The 19,338-nt window shown below is 42.6% G+C and overlaps 1 protein-coding gene across 2 annotated transcripts in view; it reads left to right on the top strand.

The window, feature by feature from the left end:
• Window positions 1–3,200: 3,200 nt before the first annotated feature.
• Window positions 3,201–19,338, top strand: part of CPEB4 (cytoplasmic polyadenylation element binding protein 4) — a 37,318-nt gene continuing 21,180 nt past the window's right edge. The window contains exons 1-2 of one of the 2 annotated variants that reach the window (XM_023935806.2): window positions 3,201–5,894; window positions 14,653–14,734. In XM_023935806.2, coding sequence (XP_023791574.1) covers window positions 4,773–5,894; window positions 14,653–14,734 — 1,204 coding nt within the window. In that variant the 5' untranslated portion in view covers window positions 3,201–4,772. The remainder of the gene's footprint in view (window positions 5,895–14,652; window positions 14,735–19,338) is intronic. The other variant, XM_023935805.2, reaches the window with a different exon arrangement.

The following is a 19,338-nucleotide window of genomic DNA, read 5'->3' on the forward strand; positions in this document are numbered from 1 at the left end:
TACGCTTTTTTGAGACATAAGAAACAGCTGATAATTTTGCCCTTAGAAAAGAGATTCTTATCCTCTTTCTGCTCCTTTTCTTCTAAGGCAGAAGATGATTTAAATGAGACTTGAATTCTCTGTTTCCCCATCAACAGTGTGAAATAGATGCAGCAATCTGATGTTTCTGCAGCGTGAGCAGTGTCAGTGTTTGACGTTCGGGTGTTGAGTCACCGAGGGCTCACCTTTCCCTCCGGATGACACCGTGACAGCTGCAACCAGCAGATGCCTGAGAGCTGGCAGTGCTTTGATTTTAAAAAGAGAGGGTTGCTGGCAAGGCATTTTCACAAGGAGTTCCTTCTCAGCTCTGCAAGTCCTTTCACTTCTTTGCTCAATGGGACCTTGATTTGATAACACTGGGAGCGTATCACAAATGGCACATCTGCTCTGCCAGGATGAGCTGTGTGACTGAGCTGGAGAGCTGCTTCCTGGGGATCCCACTCCCTTTCAGGTTCAGTTTATCTGTGAGCTTATTCTACTAAATTATCAGTAGAAATTCCACCTCTTGCGAGGCACGTGGCCTTTTGAGCACACCTGATAAAACTGAAGCTGTTGCCCTTTGCTGTGTTTTAAAGGGTGTGGGGCACTGAAAGGCCGAGCAAACCACAGACCTCGAGGTTGTTCCTAACTGAGCAAAAGCAAGCACACGGATTTCTCTACACCAGTTCAGCCACGCTCAGTTTTTCCTGTGACCTGAGTCACGGTCAAGCACTTACTATGTGACATTCACAGTGAGACTGGCAGAATAAAAGCAGGCTAAGAAATCTAATCCTCAGAGGAGAGCAATATGTTCCCACTTGTGGTTTAGTCTCGCAGTGAAGAGGTTGTTAAGGGGTTTGTGATCCTGGAGATTGATGCTGGGGGGAGCCTGGGTAGAGCACAGAGCCATTGGCAGCCGTCAGCTAAAGCTGCCTAATGATGGCAGCTGGAGTGGCCAGAGGAATCCTCTCCTCCAAGGAACCCAGAGGAGCTAAAGTGCTTCCAGAAATGAATCCATTAGATGCTGATGGTGATTAGCAAAAGGTAGCGTGATGACTTAAAGTACTTCAAGTGTCATTCAAACAGAAACCTCTTTCAGGTGAAAAGTGTTGGGTACATCAGGACTGAGCTGCAGGGACCGATTTGGTGGATGTGGCAGCAAACCTGGGCATGAATTGCACCATTGTGTGTGAACAAATGCTACTGAGAGAGCTCTCCCCTTTCCTTCCCATTTCAAAAATCTTGAATATTTACTGTTGTGGTAAAGTTTTTCTAATTATTTGAATCTTACGTTTCAAATTTTGTCCAAAAGTTAGGTCATGGCATAAGCTATGGCAAAATCAGTGTGATAAAGGGGTTAATTTGGCTCTACAGGGATTTGTGCTTATGGCTTGAGTGATTTAAAACACTGGAGCAACGTGGTCTAGTGGAAGATATCCCTGCCATGGTAGAGGTTGGAACTGGATGATCTTTAAGGCTTCTTCCAACACAAACCATCTGTGATTCTGTGACACTGCCATCCTTTGTATTCTTTGAGACTCTCTTTACATCATCCAGCCATCAAAGTGAGAATTTTCTCACAGATAGTTAAATCCACTTATTTATAGACAATCCTGACTTTCTTCAGGAATTTCTTCTGCTTGGTAACTAATGCCTGCAATCCCTGCATATCGGTCAGGCATTTTGTTCTCAAAGAGGTTGAATAAATAGCCACAAATCCTGCTGGGCAGCTGAACCATCCCAGCACCGGCCGTTGAGGAGCCTCCCGTGGTTTCAGCAAATGATGTTTGTCAGGCAAAAGTGATTACAGTATTAAAGTCAGATTTTAGAAATTCTGCTTGTATCACTCCAGTCCATCTGCATCTACCCTAATGCATTGCAAGGGTGTGCCTGAAATTAAATTAAGGCCATCTACTCAGACTTTCCCAAACTATTCATGGAACAGCAATCTGCTGCTGGAGCCAGGTCCGTGGCGTCCTGACAGAAGTGCCTGTTAACCCTCAACTGTATGACGATGAAAACAACATTATGACTAGAAAAATACAAAATAAAATAATGCTCAGTATCAAACGGGCTCACAGAAGTTGCAAACAGTAAACAGAAAGAGAAATTATAACCCAGTAATTACATTTTCACAATGATGTTTTCACCATATGTAAACAAGGTGGTTTTCACACATAGAAACAAGGTGTCTGTGACTGCAAAGAAGAAAGTTTATTTAATAAAATTGTTGGGAAATACTTGGTTTGGTAAAAGTATGATCCAAATTACAGTTATGTGTCTGAGGAGTCTTGGAGCAAGTCAAGGACAGCCCTCTACTAAGAGAAAACTTTTGAGGAAAGGTCTCTGTATCTTTTCTTTTAAACTTGATTTTTCTAATGGTGTACCTACATATAGTTTTTTTAATGTCACTATATTTTGATATTAATTTTCAAACTTTATTTTCATTTGCGTGTTGTAATCTGTCGGTGTGCAAAAAACAGCATCCATCCCCAAAATGAAGTCGTGTATAAACCAGATCTGCAGTAGCCAGACTTTTTGATGCTTGCCCTTGGACTACTTAGGTTGCATGTATGGAAGAAATTTTTTGCTGTGAGGGTGGGGAGGCCTGGCACAGATTGCCCTGTGAGGGTGGAGAGGCCCCATCCCTGGAGGTGCCCAAGGCCAGGCTGGACGGGGCTTGGAGCAACCTGGGATAGCGGAAGGTGTCCCTGCCATGGCAGGGGTGGAATGAGAAGCTGTTTAATGTCGCTGCGGAGCGCGGCGGCTGGCTGTGACACCGGGCACTGACAGTGACAGGTGACGCCCTGCCCTGCACAAACATGGCGGGCGCCGCGCTCCTCACTCCAAGATGGCGGCGCCGCCGGCATCCGCCTGACCTCCCGCCCACACCTAAGATGGCGGCGGCGCCGCGGGCGGTGCGCGCCCAGCCCCGAGGTGGCCGCCCCGGCCGGGAGTCCCTGCCCGCACCAAAGATGGCGGAGCGGCGCCGGGCGGAGCCGGAGCCGGTGCCGGGGGCGGGCCGGGGGCGCGGCCGCCACCGCCCCGGAAGCGCCGCGCGGCCCCCGCCAGCTGGTTGTCATTTGGTGCGGCCGCTCGGTCCGGGCGGCACGGGCTGGGCAGCGGCCGCGCGGGGACCAGCGAGGTACCGGCTGCGGCGGCCGCCGGGGGGGTGGGGGGCGGGGAAGGCGGCAGAAAAAACACACGGAAAAAGACGCAAAACGAGGCGGCGGCAGCGGGGGCTGCGCGCCGGGGACACGTCGCCGGCTACCGAGAGCTGTCGATCGCCTCGTCCTTCCAGCTCCCCGCAGCATCGAGCCCGCGGAGACCCCCCCGGTGCGGCCGGTACATGAGGGGCACGGCCCGGCCGCAGCCCAGCCGAGCCGCCGCAGGGCAGGGAGCGCCCCGAGCAGCCGCCGGAGCCCCGAGCGCTGCGCCCCGAGCCAGAGCCTGCCCCGACCCCGCCGGGCGACCCGGGAGAGCCGCTTAAACACCTTCCATGGGGGAGAGAGGAGCCCGGCCGGCCGCGCCTTCCCCTCCCTGCCGGAGGCTGCTGCGCTGCTGAGGTAAAACCCCTCCTGCCTTGCCCGGCTCGAGCGAGGGCGGGGGACGCGCGGGGCACCCACAGCCCGGCCCCGCTGGATGCCGAGTGCCTGAGGAGGGAGCGCGTTCCGGGGGCTCGCTGGGCTGCGGGAGCCGCGATTCCCGGGGAAGGAGGCGAGCCCCGCACCACAAAACACCCTCCCGGCAGCAGAGAGCGAGAAAAAACCTCCTTCCCCTTCCTCCTGCACAACTCGCTGTCCCCTCCCTTCCCTTTCCCGAACGGTGAACGCTGATTTCTGAGATGAAAACCTTCCTCCTCGGACAGCCAGGACTCATATGAAGGACACGCAAATACTGGATCATAAATAAGAAGCGAGTCTGGCGAGCTCAGAAACCCAGCCCAGAAGGAGCAGCATCAAGAATCCACCCTTCTCCTGCACAACTCACTCCCCACCCAACACACAGAGAATACTGATTTCCTGAGATAAGATCTTACCCCTTTAAACAACCACACACGCACACACACGGTGTATATTATTGCTAAATATAATAGGTTAAACCCAGCAGCACGGGATAAAGCCTCTTCTGCAACTCACTCCCCCATTTCACCCTTCTGAATGCTGAGATCCTGAGGTAAATTTTTCCCTTGTCCACAGCAAAGACTCTTTTTGAACAGGACACAAATATATATTAGATTATAGAGATGTATTAAATTATTCCAGATTTAAATCTATTTTTTGCTGCCAAGGGGTTGAGGGACCAGACGTCATTGTATTTTTTTTTTCCTCCCCTCTTAACTCATTTATGGGCGAGTCAAGGCTGCTGAGGAGGAAAAAAACAGGATAGTTAGAATCTCTTTATTCTTATTTCCCAGAAGCTTATTCTCTCATTGCTGTGCATTTCCTTTAGAAAAAGGAAACCTCTTATTTTGTGAACCAAAGATTTATTTTTCCCTTCCTCCTGGCCAAAGGAAGGAAACGGACACAAATTGACACATTGAAATAGTTGAAGAGATCTATCTTTTGCAAAAAAAAGAAAAAAAAAAAAAGCAAAACATCTTTATCCAAATCTCAAACAAATAGCGTGGAGGGAGACACTGGAATATCTAGCAAAAACCAGAATACTTGCTAATCTTGCCTCACAAGAGGACAAGCTAAACACTAAACATCAACTTGTTCCTACAGGGAGGATTCAAACCCTAAATATAATAAATGGGGGATTACGGGTTCGGAGTGTTAGTGCAAAACAACACTGGAAATAAGTCAGCTTTTCCAGTCAGATTTCATCCACATCTGCAGCCTCCACACCATCATCAAAATGCAACCCCCAGCCCCGCTGCTTTTATAAATAATAACACAGCTGCCAATGGCAGTAGTGCTGGGTCAGCTTGGCTTTTTCCTGCTCCAGCTGCCCATAATATTCAGGATGAGATTCTGGGGTCAGAAAAATCTAAAACTCAGCAACAGGAAAAGCAAGAGTCCCTAGAAAAACAGCAGCTTTCCCCTGGTCAAAGTCAGGAAGCAGGCATGCTCTCCGAACCCGAGAAAGCTAAAACTGAAGAAAACCAGGCCGATAATTCTTCAGAGAACGGCAATGGAAAGGAGAAAATAAGAATAGAATCGCCGGTTTTAACAGGATTTGATTACCAGGAGGCTTCGGGGCTCGGTACTTCGACACAGCCCTTGACATCCACCGCATCTTCTCTGACTGGTTTTAGTAACTGGTCTGCAGCTATTGCTCCTTCTTCTTCTACAATAATCAATGAAGATGCAAGTTTTTTCCACCAGGGAGGGGTCCCTACTGCCTCAGCTAATAATGGTGCTCTGCTGTTTCAGAATTTTCCACATCACGTCAGCCCTGGCTTTGGTGGTAGCTTTTCCCCCCAGATCGGACCCCTCTCTCAGCACCATCCTCATCACCCCCATTTCCAGCATCATCACAATCAGCATCAGCAACAGAGGAGGTCTCCTGCAAGTCCTCACCCACCTCCATTCACACACAGAAATGCTGCTTTTAATCAGTTGCCTCATTTGGCCAATAATCTTAACAAGCCACCTTCTCCGTGGAGCAGCTACCAAAGCCCATCGCCCACCCCGTCCTCCTGGAGCCCCGGCGGCGGCGGATACGGCGGCTGGGGAGGGTCCCAGGGCCGAGACCACCGCCGGGGACTGAACGGAGGCATCACCCCCTTGAACTCCATCTCGCCCCTAAAGAAGAATTTTGCAAGTAATCATATCCAGCTGCAGAAGTATGCACGACCCAGCTCGGCCTTCGCTCCCAAATCCTGGATGGACGACAGCTTGAACAGAGCTGACAACATTTTTCCTTTTCAGGTGAGCGCACTCTGTTGTATCCATAAGAAAAAAAAAAGCCAACCCTCCCCAAAGAGCATTAAAATAGCCCTGGTTGTGGGATTTCTGTGCTTGCAACTGAAAAAAACCATATGGCTAACTCGAAATGTCATAGTGGGAATGATCCTCCAAGCTGTGATTCATGGGGGGTTTTTTTAACAGTGATGGTCATAAATATCTATTGCCCACCAGCCATCTGTATTGGCCACTTTGCTTCAGCTTAATACACACAGACAGAAATAGCCAATGAAGAAATTCACTGACAAGTATTTCAACAAAGAAGAAAAAGGAAAAAAAAAAAGTGCCTGGTGGAGTATGAGAGATCTGAGGCCTTTTAAAGTATGCAGCAATGTACCACATCTGAGAAAAAAAGTATAGAATGATCATGTTTGGTTTTACAGTATCACATGGGCTGGCAGTGCAACATAATTTTTGTAGCATTTTTGGGGGAAACTTTGCTTTTTACAAATAATGGTAATCAGTGCAGTTTGTTCTCCTCAGGAATGGCAACAACTTTTGGTTACAGGCCATTAAATCAGCACTAAAAATAGATGTGGATGAGATCAGTTGGTGGTCTCCTGTATTTTGCTGTGGCCTTCTCCTGGCAGGAGGCAGGTTGTCTGGCAGCTCAGCCTCTCCTTCTGGGCTGACTTGTTATGAATTTGAAAAGAACTGTATAATGTTGAACCTAATTTGCAGTAGGAATTAAATCAGAAGTCCCCTTCTTTTCATCTGACCACCAGTTAAACCCAGCTTTTATGTGTGTGTGCGCCTTTTGTAAACTCCTTTAGGGTGAATTAAAAGACCCAAGAGTTCTTTTAAATTTCCAGGGTTGTTTTTCAAGCTCTTCAAATGAGGGCAAAAGTAAAATTCTCAACGTGATTGCAGTATTTCTTGCCATGCTGCAAGAACCGGGGTGACCTACTTAAATACAATTTCAAAGATACAAACTGTGCAATGTGTCTCATGATGTAAAGAGACAGAAATACAATTAACGGTGACTTTGTGGGTTTGGGGATAGTTGGGTTCTTTGCAAACTGCAGGTTTTTGGTGGTGTGCAGGCCCTGCTGACAGCACAGCAGCTGCTGGCAATAACTTTCCTTCAGAGCCCATTTTTTCCACTGCAGTGCTACTGACTGGTTCAGTATCAGGTAGAGCCCTTCCAAATTTAGAATGCAGAGTAATAATTGATTTTAATGTCAGGATTTGTAATGAATATAATGAAGCTGTGTCCAGCATACCCAATTTATCCAGTGGAACCATTAAAAAAAGGGACCCAGCTGGAGCTGGTCTTTTTTCAGCCTCACTGCAGCGAGCCTTGGCTCACGGTTTGATTCACTCTGTACCCTGACACGTAGCTGATGTTGAGAGTGACAGAATGAGATCAAGGGTGTCCTTGCTGCTGTGTGTAAGCCCCAAATATATACACAGGCAGAGCAATGTGCTTGGATTGGCATCAAGGAAATTTCAGGAAACTGGCAAAGTCAACCTTGACTTCTGGATGGTGTTCCAGCCACAGAATAGCAGACACACGTAGTTTGATCATGGTAAAGAAATCATTTTGGTGTAGCATGTTGGTGTCTGTTTACATAAACACTCTGATGAGGCTGTACATGTCAAGACCGAGTCTGACACTCCTTCATGCCAAGAAAAGGAAAGTGTGGAGTGAAGTGCTTTCCAGTCTGCTACTATCACTTCTGTGAGGAAAAGGGCAGGGCAGCAGAGCAGGACTTCAGCACTGCAGCCCTAGAAAGATGCTGATTAATTTTGAAGCCATCTTGGACAACCGCTTATTACAACTTTTTTTTCCTTTTGTATAAAATCTTTAGCTGCTTTGGTCACTTCAGCTGAGCCCTGAAAGCACAGTGAATTTTTGAATCACTGGAAACAAATGATGTGAAATTTGACCTTTGATGTAGTTTTATTTTTTTCTTGATTATGCTGATTCTATTTCTGACTCAAAGCAGAATTTAGCTTATTACATATATAATATTACATATATATATATATATATATATATATATATATATATATATATATATATATATATATATAGATGCATCTCTCTCTGCCCCTGAAGTATCCTTGCTGATGCAATCATGTACTGGACAAGGCTATTTTGTTACTGGAATCTTCTTAGATTCCTGTTTAGGAAATAATTGAAAGCTGTCTTTGCTGCAGCAACATAATGGAGTAATTTGATACAACAATCCCTTTCATTTAATATTTATGTTTTGCTGCTTAAATCATTAACAAGCGGTACTGCAATCTAGTGAAAATGAGTTTCTTTAGAAGGCAAAGTGTAAACCAGCAATTGCAAATATTGGGGGATCACTTTCTTTTTTCTTTTCCTCAAAGGTTGTGTCTATTCTAGAGCTTGGTGACACACATGATTCTGTGTGTGTTTTGATGGAAATCTTGGGGTGACCAGGAGTTAAGAGCTCTTTTTCTCTTTGGAGAGGATGGCGTTGCATAATTTCCCTATAAGCCACTGACGTGCTCCCTTCCAACATCCCTGCCCATGGGATGAAATGGGTGCTCCAAATGGTGCAGATGAAAGGAAAATACTGTGGTGATCAGTTTGATAACCTTGCAATTTGATGATGCCTTGCCTTGGCACTGAGAGCTGCGTGCAAAGCCTGTGCTCTCTGCTCTAAGTGTTTTCCATTTGGAATCCTGTCTCCTGCAATTCCCAAACCACAACGTCCATAGGAACCTCTTGCAGGGATGGAACTGGCATCAAGGTCAGAGAAGACTTAACCAGATCTGTTAATGAAATTAAGTTTTGATGTGCTTTAGCCACTGGGCAGGCTCCCCCCTTCAAAGATCTTTTGAAAAGAGAAAAGCCATTGTTCTTTGTGTGTTCGTTTGAAAAGGAAATGGTCTCCAAATGAAAAAATGGTTCCTGAATTAAAATTAAAAAGCAAAAAACGGAGTCTTTTGGCTCGCAGAGCCTTCCCTGAGAATTAATATATGAAAATGCTTTCACTGTGACTGTGGCACCTTACCAAGTTAGTGATTTTTAAGAGTAATTCCTTGTCCTTCTCTCCCAGCAGCACTGACAAACTCGGTGCTCAGTAATTGCATTTCACGGCCGCGCTGCCTTCAAGATTGTTTTGGCTTTCCTTTGGCTGTGTACTTGCACTTCCTCATGAGTGGAACATCCTGCCTGTTATGCAATGCATAAATCTTGCTTTGATAGGCATTTCCAGCTTTCCAGATCTCATCTTCCGTGCGTGATGATGTTTTTTAAATGGTTCTCTGAAGGCACAAGCAAGTGAAGCAATAGTGCTCAGCTTTCTGTAAAAATGCTTTAAAAGAATTTGTGTTTCTTCCCGGAATCAGGCTCGAAAATAACTGCCCATTTCAAAGAATTTTGTACATGAGAGCAGTTCATTGTATCCACTTGTTCAAAATGTTTTTTCCTTTCTTCCCCAGTGGCTGGTTTCCAGGTATATAACCCCTTCCAAATCCAGCCAGGGCCTGTGCCAGGGAGCCTTGCTCTTCCCCCAGGCAGATATGGAATGTTTGAGAAAACACATTCGTGATTACAAAACGTGTTTGAATTCCGACCTCTACGTCAGCATTTGTTTGCCCATAGAAATGGCCTGATTTAATAAGTGCATTAAACAAATTCACAGGGAACTGGAATTAAAAAAATAGCCTCTTGAATGCGTTTGCCAAACTTTCCTCTTGAAGGGATCTTGCAAATAAATTTCTTTACCGTTCCTCTTTGTTTTAATATTTGGGTTTGAGGAACCTTTTCATAACTCACGATGGCTGGCTGCACAAAAAAGAGCTTATTTATTTTGCAGAATTTAATTTTTTGTTCTACCAACAGCAATTATTCCCAATAATTCCAAGGTATCTTTTGAAAAGAGAGCAAATCCTTGAAGTTGGGTTTTTAAACCTGTTCCCCCATTTTTCTGTAACTCCATCAGCTGTGCAGTAATTAGTGTTTTGTGTGCTGTTCCCCACAGCTTCTGATCTGTGGGATTAGCAGCACTCTAATGTGGTATGACATGCACAAGTTAAGTGCTGTGGAAGTTAACACTGTTCTTGTTTTCTAAACTTACTACTGACGTTAATACTTGGGCTTTGGCCCTCCTGTGTGTTTTTGACCTCAGGGTTTCTGTTTAAAGAGAGCTTTTGTTAAGAAGCTATTTGAATTATGTTTGTCTTTTTCCTAAGATTAAAAGGAGTACTCTTATTAAGCATTTTGCATTGTTGCATACTTAGCAGCCCAGCAAAGAGTGAGAATACACGATATCATGGAAAATCATTTCTGGAAGATACTGAAAATCATTCTGGAAGATACATGGTGAACTTAATATGCAGCTAAAATAGAATCACACATGTTACAAACATTTCCAGTAAAGGTTTGTCATTTCTAACACTTAAAATGTTCAAGTTGGACTAAACTTTGTGTTTTGTGCCACTTTGCTTTTCCAGCTCTTTCTTATTGTTCCCTGGTGAAGCTATAAAAGATGATCTGGGCAGAATACAGCAACATCCTTTCAGGAAAAACCTGTTTATTCAAAGCCTTTAATTCACTGGATACTGGACTGGGAGCTGGTATAGAGCATTTGCAGGGTGCTGGGAAGGAGGAGAAGCTTCCCCAGAAGCATAATCCAGTCCAAATTTCTGTTGCAGTTGAAAGAGAAGTGTGGAACTTGTACTTATGATGATAAATATGGTGATACTGCCTCTCATGTGCCTGAGACACGTGGCCATTGGAACTGTGGGAAATGGGAACAGGGTTTCAGAAAGTTTCAGGCTTCTCCTGCTGTAATTAAGGTACAAATGTAGCTGAGAGGTTTTTGATTTGCACAAATGTTCTGGTTTGACAAAGATTTCAATGTATAAAACAAGCCCACATTTTACAACTACACCTACTCCATAAATGCTGATCAATAAATTGCTTAATGCAATGACATCTTGTGCATTATTATTGATGCCTTGGACTTCAGATCAATCTTAAGAGATCAGACCCAGTCTTAATTACCAGCAAGTGTTCATACCTTGATTTTTTGGTGCAATATAGGATTTACCAAATTGGGATTTATTGGGAGGCCCATCCTGGGAAGTGCTTTCAGGTTCTGGCATCTTAATTATTCAGGTGATGGTGATGCTGTGGGTGTAGATTAAATATAATGAATCTATAATGAAATAATAGTTAAATTAAATGTGCATTTTTCTGATATGCAGGAGAATTAATGTATGGGATTTTTCAATTCAAAGTATGATTTTCCTGTGCAGGAAAGATTCACGTGGAATTTCTTTTGCATGGGAAGATGACCCAGTGTGTATCATACATGTTAAGCACCAAGTGACTTGCTTTTGGGCATGAAATGTCTTTGGACTTTGAAAAATAAAGTTGGAACAGGGATTAGAATTGAATTATTTTGTAGGCAGAGATGGCCAGGGTAGAGTCCTGAAGTGGTTGGTTGGTTATTGTAGGACATTTCCAGACTCAGTAACTCATTGTTCACCAGATCTGCAGGCTGTCACCTCTTGTACATTGTGCAAACATCGCTGCTTATTCCAAATTATGTTTAATGAATGTCTTCTGAAACATTGGCTGAAATTTCAAACACACTCATGTGCTAAGACTGCAGGTTTAATTCTTTCTTTTTTGTTCTTTCATGGCTTTAGTTTGTTTAATTTTGTTTGTGTCTTGTTTGTTTGGGTTTTCTTTTTTTCATTTTTTTATTGTGTCCTCGTGTTTACCTGATGTTTTTCTGCTTCAGTTCTGTTTCCCAAGGATAAAAGCGTGTAGCCCTTGAGCCCTCTGATAAAGCAACATTTTAGATTCCCTAAACAAACTTGTGTAAAGCCAAGTTCTTTTGGAACCGAGGTAAATAATATCAGGCTGTGGTTGCCACATTTTGTTACTGAATTGTACATACTCTGCTTTAGTCCAGGGTAGTCATTACCCCTGTATATTTTCTTTATAAATAAATAAGTGTACAGTAGCAATCCAGCTCTGAAGCACTGTAACTTTGTGAATTGCTTCATTAAAACCATCACCATATTGTTATTAAGTCTCTCTACATGAAATCTTTTAAAGAAAACATTTTTTTCCTAAGTTCAGTGTGGTTTATGTGCTTAAGTAATATGTATCTGAGAAAACCCCACATTTAGTTACTGATTTGTGATCAATATCTTGATTATTGGAGCTATTTTTGATGTTCTGTGATGAAATGCAGAGTTATGCATTTCCTCAGGGGTTTGGCCATTCCCACTGACCTTCATCAGCCTTTATTTTTTCCTTTAGGTGCATAATAAATAGATATATTTCAGATCTGGTTCTGGTAAAATGTCTTGGAAAATAAGACTGATGAAATCTGTCCTGCTGTTTTCAAATGAGTTTTACTATAAAAAGGACTTAAATTTGTATAAAAATTTCTCAAAACTACCAATGGTGACTTTCTCCAGTAGTGTGCAACCTGTCAGGGCAAATAATCAATTTAACTAATGGAATTTTCTTTTTAATAATAAGCACCGTGCAAACCTGTGACCCACCTTGGCATCTTGGCTGGTCCTTATTTATTCCTGACATCTTTTCACTTGGCAGATGTACAGAGTCTTCCTTATATATCCCAAGTTTTAGGCATTCCTCCTTTTTCTGGGATTGCTGATAGCTGCAGGTGGGAATATCACCATAATCTTTTGTATCATTGTACAGGGTTGTGTTTTAAAGAGTTTGCAGTGGGATCTGCAGTTTATGGACATCACCCTGAAAAAGGGACAGAAAAGGAAAATAAATTCCTCAGCACCGAAAGCTTCCATTGGAGAATGCACTTCCCTAAGAGGCAGCCAGTTCTATTCACTTTTTTCCCTTCAAATGTTTAAATTCTCTGTTCTCAATATTAAAAATTAGCATTGCAGAAAAACAGCTCAAGCCAACATAACACAGATATTTTAGAGAGAAAAGAGCTGCTTCAGGCTCAGGTGCTCAGCACAATAAAGTGGGAATTGCTTGGCCTAGGTCACTTCCTTTGTGTCTCTCATACAACTGCAATGTGAAGTGCCACAATTCCACAAAGATTTGGAATTACTGAGGATCTGCACTTTGTGAAATCAGAGCTTTGTAGCTGTTCATGGGGTGGGCTTGAGGTTAACACAAGAATTCAGGAAGGAGAAGCTGCTGAAGGACATCAGGTTTCCAGCAAATGCTCCCACCTGTGTTTTAGGCTATTTTGGTCATTTTGTGAAGACTGGAAATGCACAAGTTGCCTTTTAATATCCATTCCTGAATTACTCAACTGTTGGATCCTAATGGATCCAAAACCTGAGGGCTTGTACTCACTCCTGCTAAGGGATTCTAATGTAACTAGAGTTTGAAATAGGTAAGACGTAGCAATGTTTAAACCAAACCAATAAAATAAATCTGCTAGGAAAAGCAGGAAACTCTAGGAAATATGTGAAAGAAAAGCACAAAATTTAAGAATTTAAATGCTCCTGATATTTTCTCTAAGGTGCCTCAATTATCTTGTAATAGAAATGACTAAGGAAATCAATCCTGTAGGGAGACAGGGCAGTGCTGTGCTTTTTATAGCAAATTTGATATTTGCTAGACTTAATAAAGGAACTGGTTCCAAACTCTGGCCTTTTTAATGCTATTTGAGACACAGCACATCCGGGTTGGAATACGTGGCCTGTTCTTTCTCAGTAATAAACTGTTCTGAAGAGAGGAAAAATACCAGGAAATTCGATTGAAAAATGGTATTTTTTAGTGATCAGAATGTAATTTACAACTTGGAAATGGATCAGGAGCTGGTGAGTTCCTGCTCTTGGAATAGTCTGAGGTATTTGTAGTGCAGAATGAGAGATCAGTGAAATCAGGAATGGCCCTTGCAACACACAATCACTCCTGCTTCAGCACTGAAATAAAGCACTTTATAACTCACCACTGCCTTTAAAAATATTCCAAGCTGGATATGTGTGCTTTGGAGAAATTTCAGCTTCACAGCCAGTGTTAGGGACAAAAAACACACTCAGTGCTGGAATAACAAGAGTTGTGGAGAAGGAGTCAAGAGCAAAAATGTCCTAAATTGCTCACGTTTCTCTTGTTTGAACAGAGACTTTCCACTGCTTGAGCTCAGTTCAGAGGGGATTCCTTAGAACAGGAATGAAATAAAATCTTTAGTGCTGATGGTAGAGAGCTTCTTGGACAGAAAAAGAATTAAAATCAGGCTGGATTAATGTAATTGTATAAAATTCTATCCAAGTTGTAATGTACAAATACACAGAAAGCATGGATGTGTGAATAATATTGGGAATTGGAATGATTTTTACTCCTTTTGGGATCTTTTATGACACTGTAAAGATTTGAGAGATTACAAGAAATTTCAGTTCTTCTGAATTTGCCAATTAAATTAATGCCAGGGTATTTTACATTGTGCTTTGCTCTCTAACATCAGATTTGTATGATATGGAATTTCTTGTTTAGTTGAGAAGGTCTGACCTGTGCATGTGTTAAATAATGGCTTTGGTTTATAGAAAGGAGAGATAGTTGGTGTTAGACTTCGTTGGTTATGATTATGTTATTATAGATCATATGTAATAATAATATAATTTTTAATATTCTGCTATAAGAGGAAATTTTTAATACTCTTCTATCCTTTGGCAGTATGTACTTTTTGCTTAATTCTGCTGTGGTTATGCAGAAGAAAATTGAAGTTTTGTGTTTCAGGTGCTGGTGTTTAACAGTGGCTCTGTTTGTGTTTGCTTGCAGGATCGCACGAGGACTTTTGACATGCACTCACTGGAGAACTCCTTAATTGACATAATGAGGGCTGAAAATGATTCACTGAAAGGTAAATTTAGACAGAGATTATTTCCTGCAGTAAATAAATGGAGAGAGTGGCTTATTGAAAATAAGACTCCAGTTTTGGATAGGAAAAGCGAATTTCCCTTGTGCACCTGATGGCTTTTTTCAGTTGTGTGAGTGAAGCTGTTACAGCACAGGAGCACTTGAGGGTGTCTGTCCTTGTCCAGAGCAGAACACAAACACAGGCTGACCTGTTGTGTTACTTGCCAGGGGTTTGGATCAACTTCAGGAATCTTGTGCGGCTCAGCAAGAAGTAACTTTTTGCTTAATAGGGTTTTCTTAATGAAGTCATAGTTTTTTCTGTCTTGGGAAGGAATGAGGTTTATCCATGTCCTTTTGAGAAAAACAGAGTATTTTGTCTTTTTTTACCTTTTTGGAACCGTTGGGAAAGGAAAAGAGAGGTTGAAGTAATTTGCATTTGGGATTTAGCTCTTTTTCTTCCTTTTGTTTTTTTGGCAAAGGTAATCTTGCTTTGGAAATACCTCAGCTTACAAAGTATTCAAAGTATTGTCTGCACATAATTTTGTCTGAATAGAAACTGCTTATGGTCAAAAACTCAGAGCTGTAGGTTCATGTCCTGTAGGATGAGTAATCCATTTCAGTTCAGTGGTTACTTGTATGAGTGGAGTAGTCAAATTCTCACACACGCTTCTTATCTAACCACTCACTTTTGTTACCAGTCATGAGACCACTAAAAAAAAAACAAACCTGCTCTTGTGGTTTCTGCAAGTAAATTCCTTTTGATATCAAGGCTTGTGGTGGTAATGAAATCTGACTTGTTTTAATAGTGATTCTTGCTCAGAAGACCAACCTTTGATAAACTGGCAAGAACTTGAGTTTGTTGCCTTCTCTGTGGTCTGGAAATGCAGCTCGAGTTTCCCGTCCCCAGTGCTGTGCAGAAATTCAGTGCGGTGAGAAACACCATGAAATACTCGCTTGTTGAGATGACAGGGAGAGCTTGATGTGGATAAAAGTGATGCCAAGTGAATTAAAACCCCAAAATATCTTCCTCCCCTTATGCAGTGGGGACCAGGCTTTTATTAGTAACAAGTACTAACAGCTTTTATTTGGTTTATTTTCTGTCTGGCAACATCCCATGCCCCCAGCATTGTATATAGAACCAAGAATGAGGTGCTCTTCCTTTACTGAGCACCTGGGATTTGCCCCAAAACCTTCTATCCATGTGCCAGGCACTCCCAAACCAGGTTACAGCTCTGAAATCTGCCCCAGGGTGACATGGCCGCGGGACAAATAAAATCTCCCTTTAAATCAGAATTTAACAAAGACAGCTTCATATGTATTTATGGTCAGCTGCTAAGCAAGGGGTACTTCTGAAAGTAGCTTGATGTTTAGTTTAAATGCATTGAAAAGGTTCTTTGCAGTTGAACTATTCCTTTTTTGAGTGCTTAGCATGTTTTAAGAGTGATGGAATAAGTATGTCAGCAAAGAATACAAATAGTTCTGGCATGCATTAATTCCTGCTTTAGCCTGAGTGTTAATCCCCTCTGCAGAGTCATCTGTGGCTGCTCTGAAGTTCTGTGTGCCTTGTCTCACACTGATTGAAACATAGGGATATCAATCATGTCCTGAGCTGGGAATAATTGCTTAGGTTCCTTGTGAATTACACTGTTTCACAGTTAACAGTTATATAACTGTACAGAAAAAAGCCTCAAAGCTCAGATGAGACATTTAAGTGACTCTATGTGAAATACTTTGTTGTGAAGCCTCATTTTTCAAGGATCTCCTCAGCAAGAACATGAACTTTGCTTCCAGTGAAGTGTGCAGTGCCTGAATTTGGCTGTGCTGCTCTGGCACAGCACTCACTGACTTAGTTCCTGTCGTGTATTTAAGGAATGGATCTTTATTCAACCCAGTATCCGCCGGGCCATGGTAACACTGCAGAGATCATCCCTGAGTAGGGTGGGGTCTGCAAGGAGAGGAAATACCTTTAGTTAAACCGACTGATACAGCTGGAAAAAAACTGTAAACTGCTGGGACAAAACATTCCCCATCAGGCCTGGAGTGGGGCTGGTGATCACGAGCCCTTTGTGTTTATTTTCCATCTGCTAACACAGATCCTGTCTCATGTTTTCTCTTTTCTTGCCCCATCTTTATTTAAACCTCGGATATAGAAATCTTTAAATAGGACAAATTATGGCTGTCAGCTCAAATCTTGTTTGCTGTTTCAAACACCTGCATTTAAATCAGCAGCTCCATAAGAAGTTTTTCGGTTTGCATTTTAAATGGGTTAATCAGTGCAAGCAGTGCTTTGAACTAAAGTTGGATACTCTCAGAAAGGAAAAGCTTCTGGGTTTGAGACTTTAAAAATAGCCTGGGCAAGACAGTAATAAAACATACTGCGGAGAGCAAGCTCAGAACGGCATGGAAATAATTCGGATGATCTAATAGGTCTCACTGCTATCTTGTGAGAGGTTTAATCCTGCCTCAGCATGAGTTGAGTGTGTGACACTAACAGCACCCCCTTCATATTGCCATGGACTGCCAGAGAAAGAGGTACTGTGTAAAATATCCCATCAAAACAACTGAGAGTGTGGGCATGATAATAGACATCAGCCACAGTTTGGATCCTGCTGTCTCTGGGACATCATTTCCATCTTTAAATGATATGTTCAGAGCAGCAGGCTGGGAATTCTGTAATAAAATCAAAAGCAGGAGTTCTTCCAAATGTAACAAAATCCATTCACAGTGTGTTCTTCGTGTCTGAGGTGATTAAGCTGTGCTAGCTTTGGATTTGTTTAGATCAGTAATAATTATGTTCTTAGGTTGTCTTGCTATATGAAATAAATAATATTTTCTGCGTGAGGTTAAGAGGTGAATCTTACAGTGATTCAGTGCACTCAGTATTACCTTTTAATGCTTTGAGTAGGCATTTTACCATTTTCTCCCCTTCTTTTAAGGTATATTTTTATCCCTGCTCAAATCCTCTTCCTTTGCTGAGCAGCTGCCATTTCAATATGTTATTTTTATCCAGCCCAGTGAGTGTGCTGCGTGCTGCACAGCCAATGTCAGCCTGCAGAAGCCTTTCCCTGGAGACTTAATTGCATCTTCTTTACAATGAACTCGGCCTCCCTGAGCTGAGCCTGGGATCCAGAGCCTGAATTTTGAATCTGGGTCTTCCAGATGGCAATTTGAGCATTACTGTAATAGTAGTAGATTGACTAAATATTTCCTTGTTAAGTGACACTGAAATGTCTTTAAATGCTTTATGACTGGTTTGCTACTAAAATATCCAATATTTCAGTTCAGAATATCAGGTTATTGCCTGGAAATGATGCAAGGTGGGATGGATGAAAGCAGCAGGCCAGGACTGCAAAGCACTCCTGTAAAATCCAGGTGTGAGCAGCTCAGTGTCTGCAGGAATCCTGTGACTGTGACACAGTCTGGAAAACTAAACACACTTCTGCACAGAAGGGAAGGGTTTAGGAGTGGAGTAAGGTCAGACCCTGGGAGGGTTGAACAGCAGCCCTAAATTTTCATTTTGAAAAGCCAGAATTCTGGGAAATTGCACCATTCAGGATTTTTCTGAGCAAGTGGAGAGACCAAGCTGTATTCTTAAAGCAATCATCAGCCCCTTAATATAAAAAAAGCATGTCAAAATTGAAGAAAATATGTAAACCTTACAAAATGTTCTTTAATGAAAGGAATCCAGGTAGTTTTGAGAGCTTTTTTGAATACTGGATAAGAAGAATCTGAACTGGTTGTTTCTTTTTGAGCCATATGGATTATACAGCATGTTCTTATTAATGGAGTAGAATGGGACATTTGGGTTTCTGTGTGATCCAGAATATTACTGAGAACCTGCTGAGAGTCAGTCCCAATTCTCTTTAGGGAAGTTTAGGATCCTTTATATATGCACAAGACAAAATCTGACCTCTTTTAAAATGTAAAATAATAGATTTTGAGGTTTTTCACAGCTGCAGTGGTGGTTGCAGCTGACTTTGGGATTGATCTCCTTGGCCAGAGCCTAAGGGTTACTCATTTGCAATTTTTTAATGGATCCAGGTTCAAATAAAATGAACAAACCCTTCCTTTCAGGCCGCAGACAGTTCAGGTTTGCCTTCATTTTCTTTGGAAACTGTTGATGAGTTATTGGGTGAATGTTTCATTCTCGGGATCTTCCTGAATTTTACCTCCTGTGCCAGGAAAGGCTAATGGGATTTGCAGACCTGAGTGCCTGTTAATTAAGAGGAAAATCAATTGTTTTTCTGTGTCAAAATATTGCAGAACTGGGTCTAATAGTACTGAACTACAGCCCATGCTGGGAGAGCTCTGGTTTTACTTCACCCCTGCAGGATTTTGAGGTGGGGAACCTTGATGTGTGCTCTGTCCAAAACAGAGCCATTAAGCACCAAAGCACAGGGTATTGATGTAACCACCCTTTGAGACCAGGAAATTCCATTTTCTGACACCTCAGAGCAGTGCAAAAATCCCAGGGTTTTCTGATATTAGTCCAATTTGAGAATCAGTGTCAGGATTCCTGTGAAATTCACCGGAGCAGACCTGTTTTTCTGTCCACTCATTTCTCCCAGGCCCCTTGCCATGCTGTCCCATCTCCAGAGCCTGCATGGA

This window comes from Cyanistes caeruleus, chromosome 15 (assembly GCF_971803275.1).
Source record: "Cyanistes caeruleus chromosome 15, bCyaCae1.hap1.1, whole genome shotgun sequence".
NCBI classification, from domain to species: Eukaryota; Metazoa; Chordata; class Aves; order Passeriformes; family Paridae; genus Cyanistes; species Cyanistes caeruleus.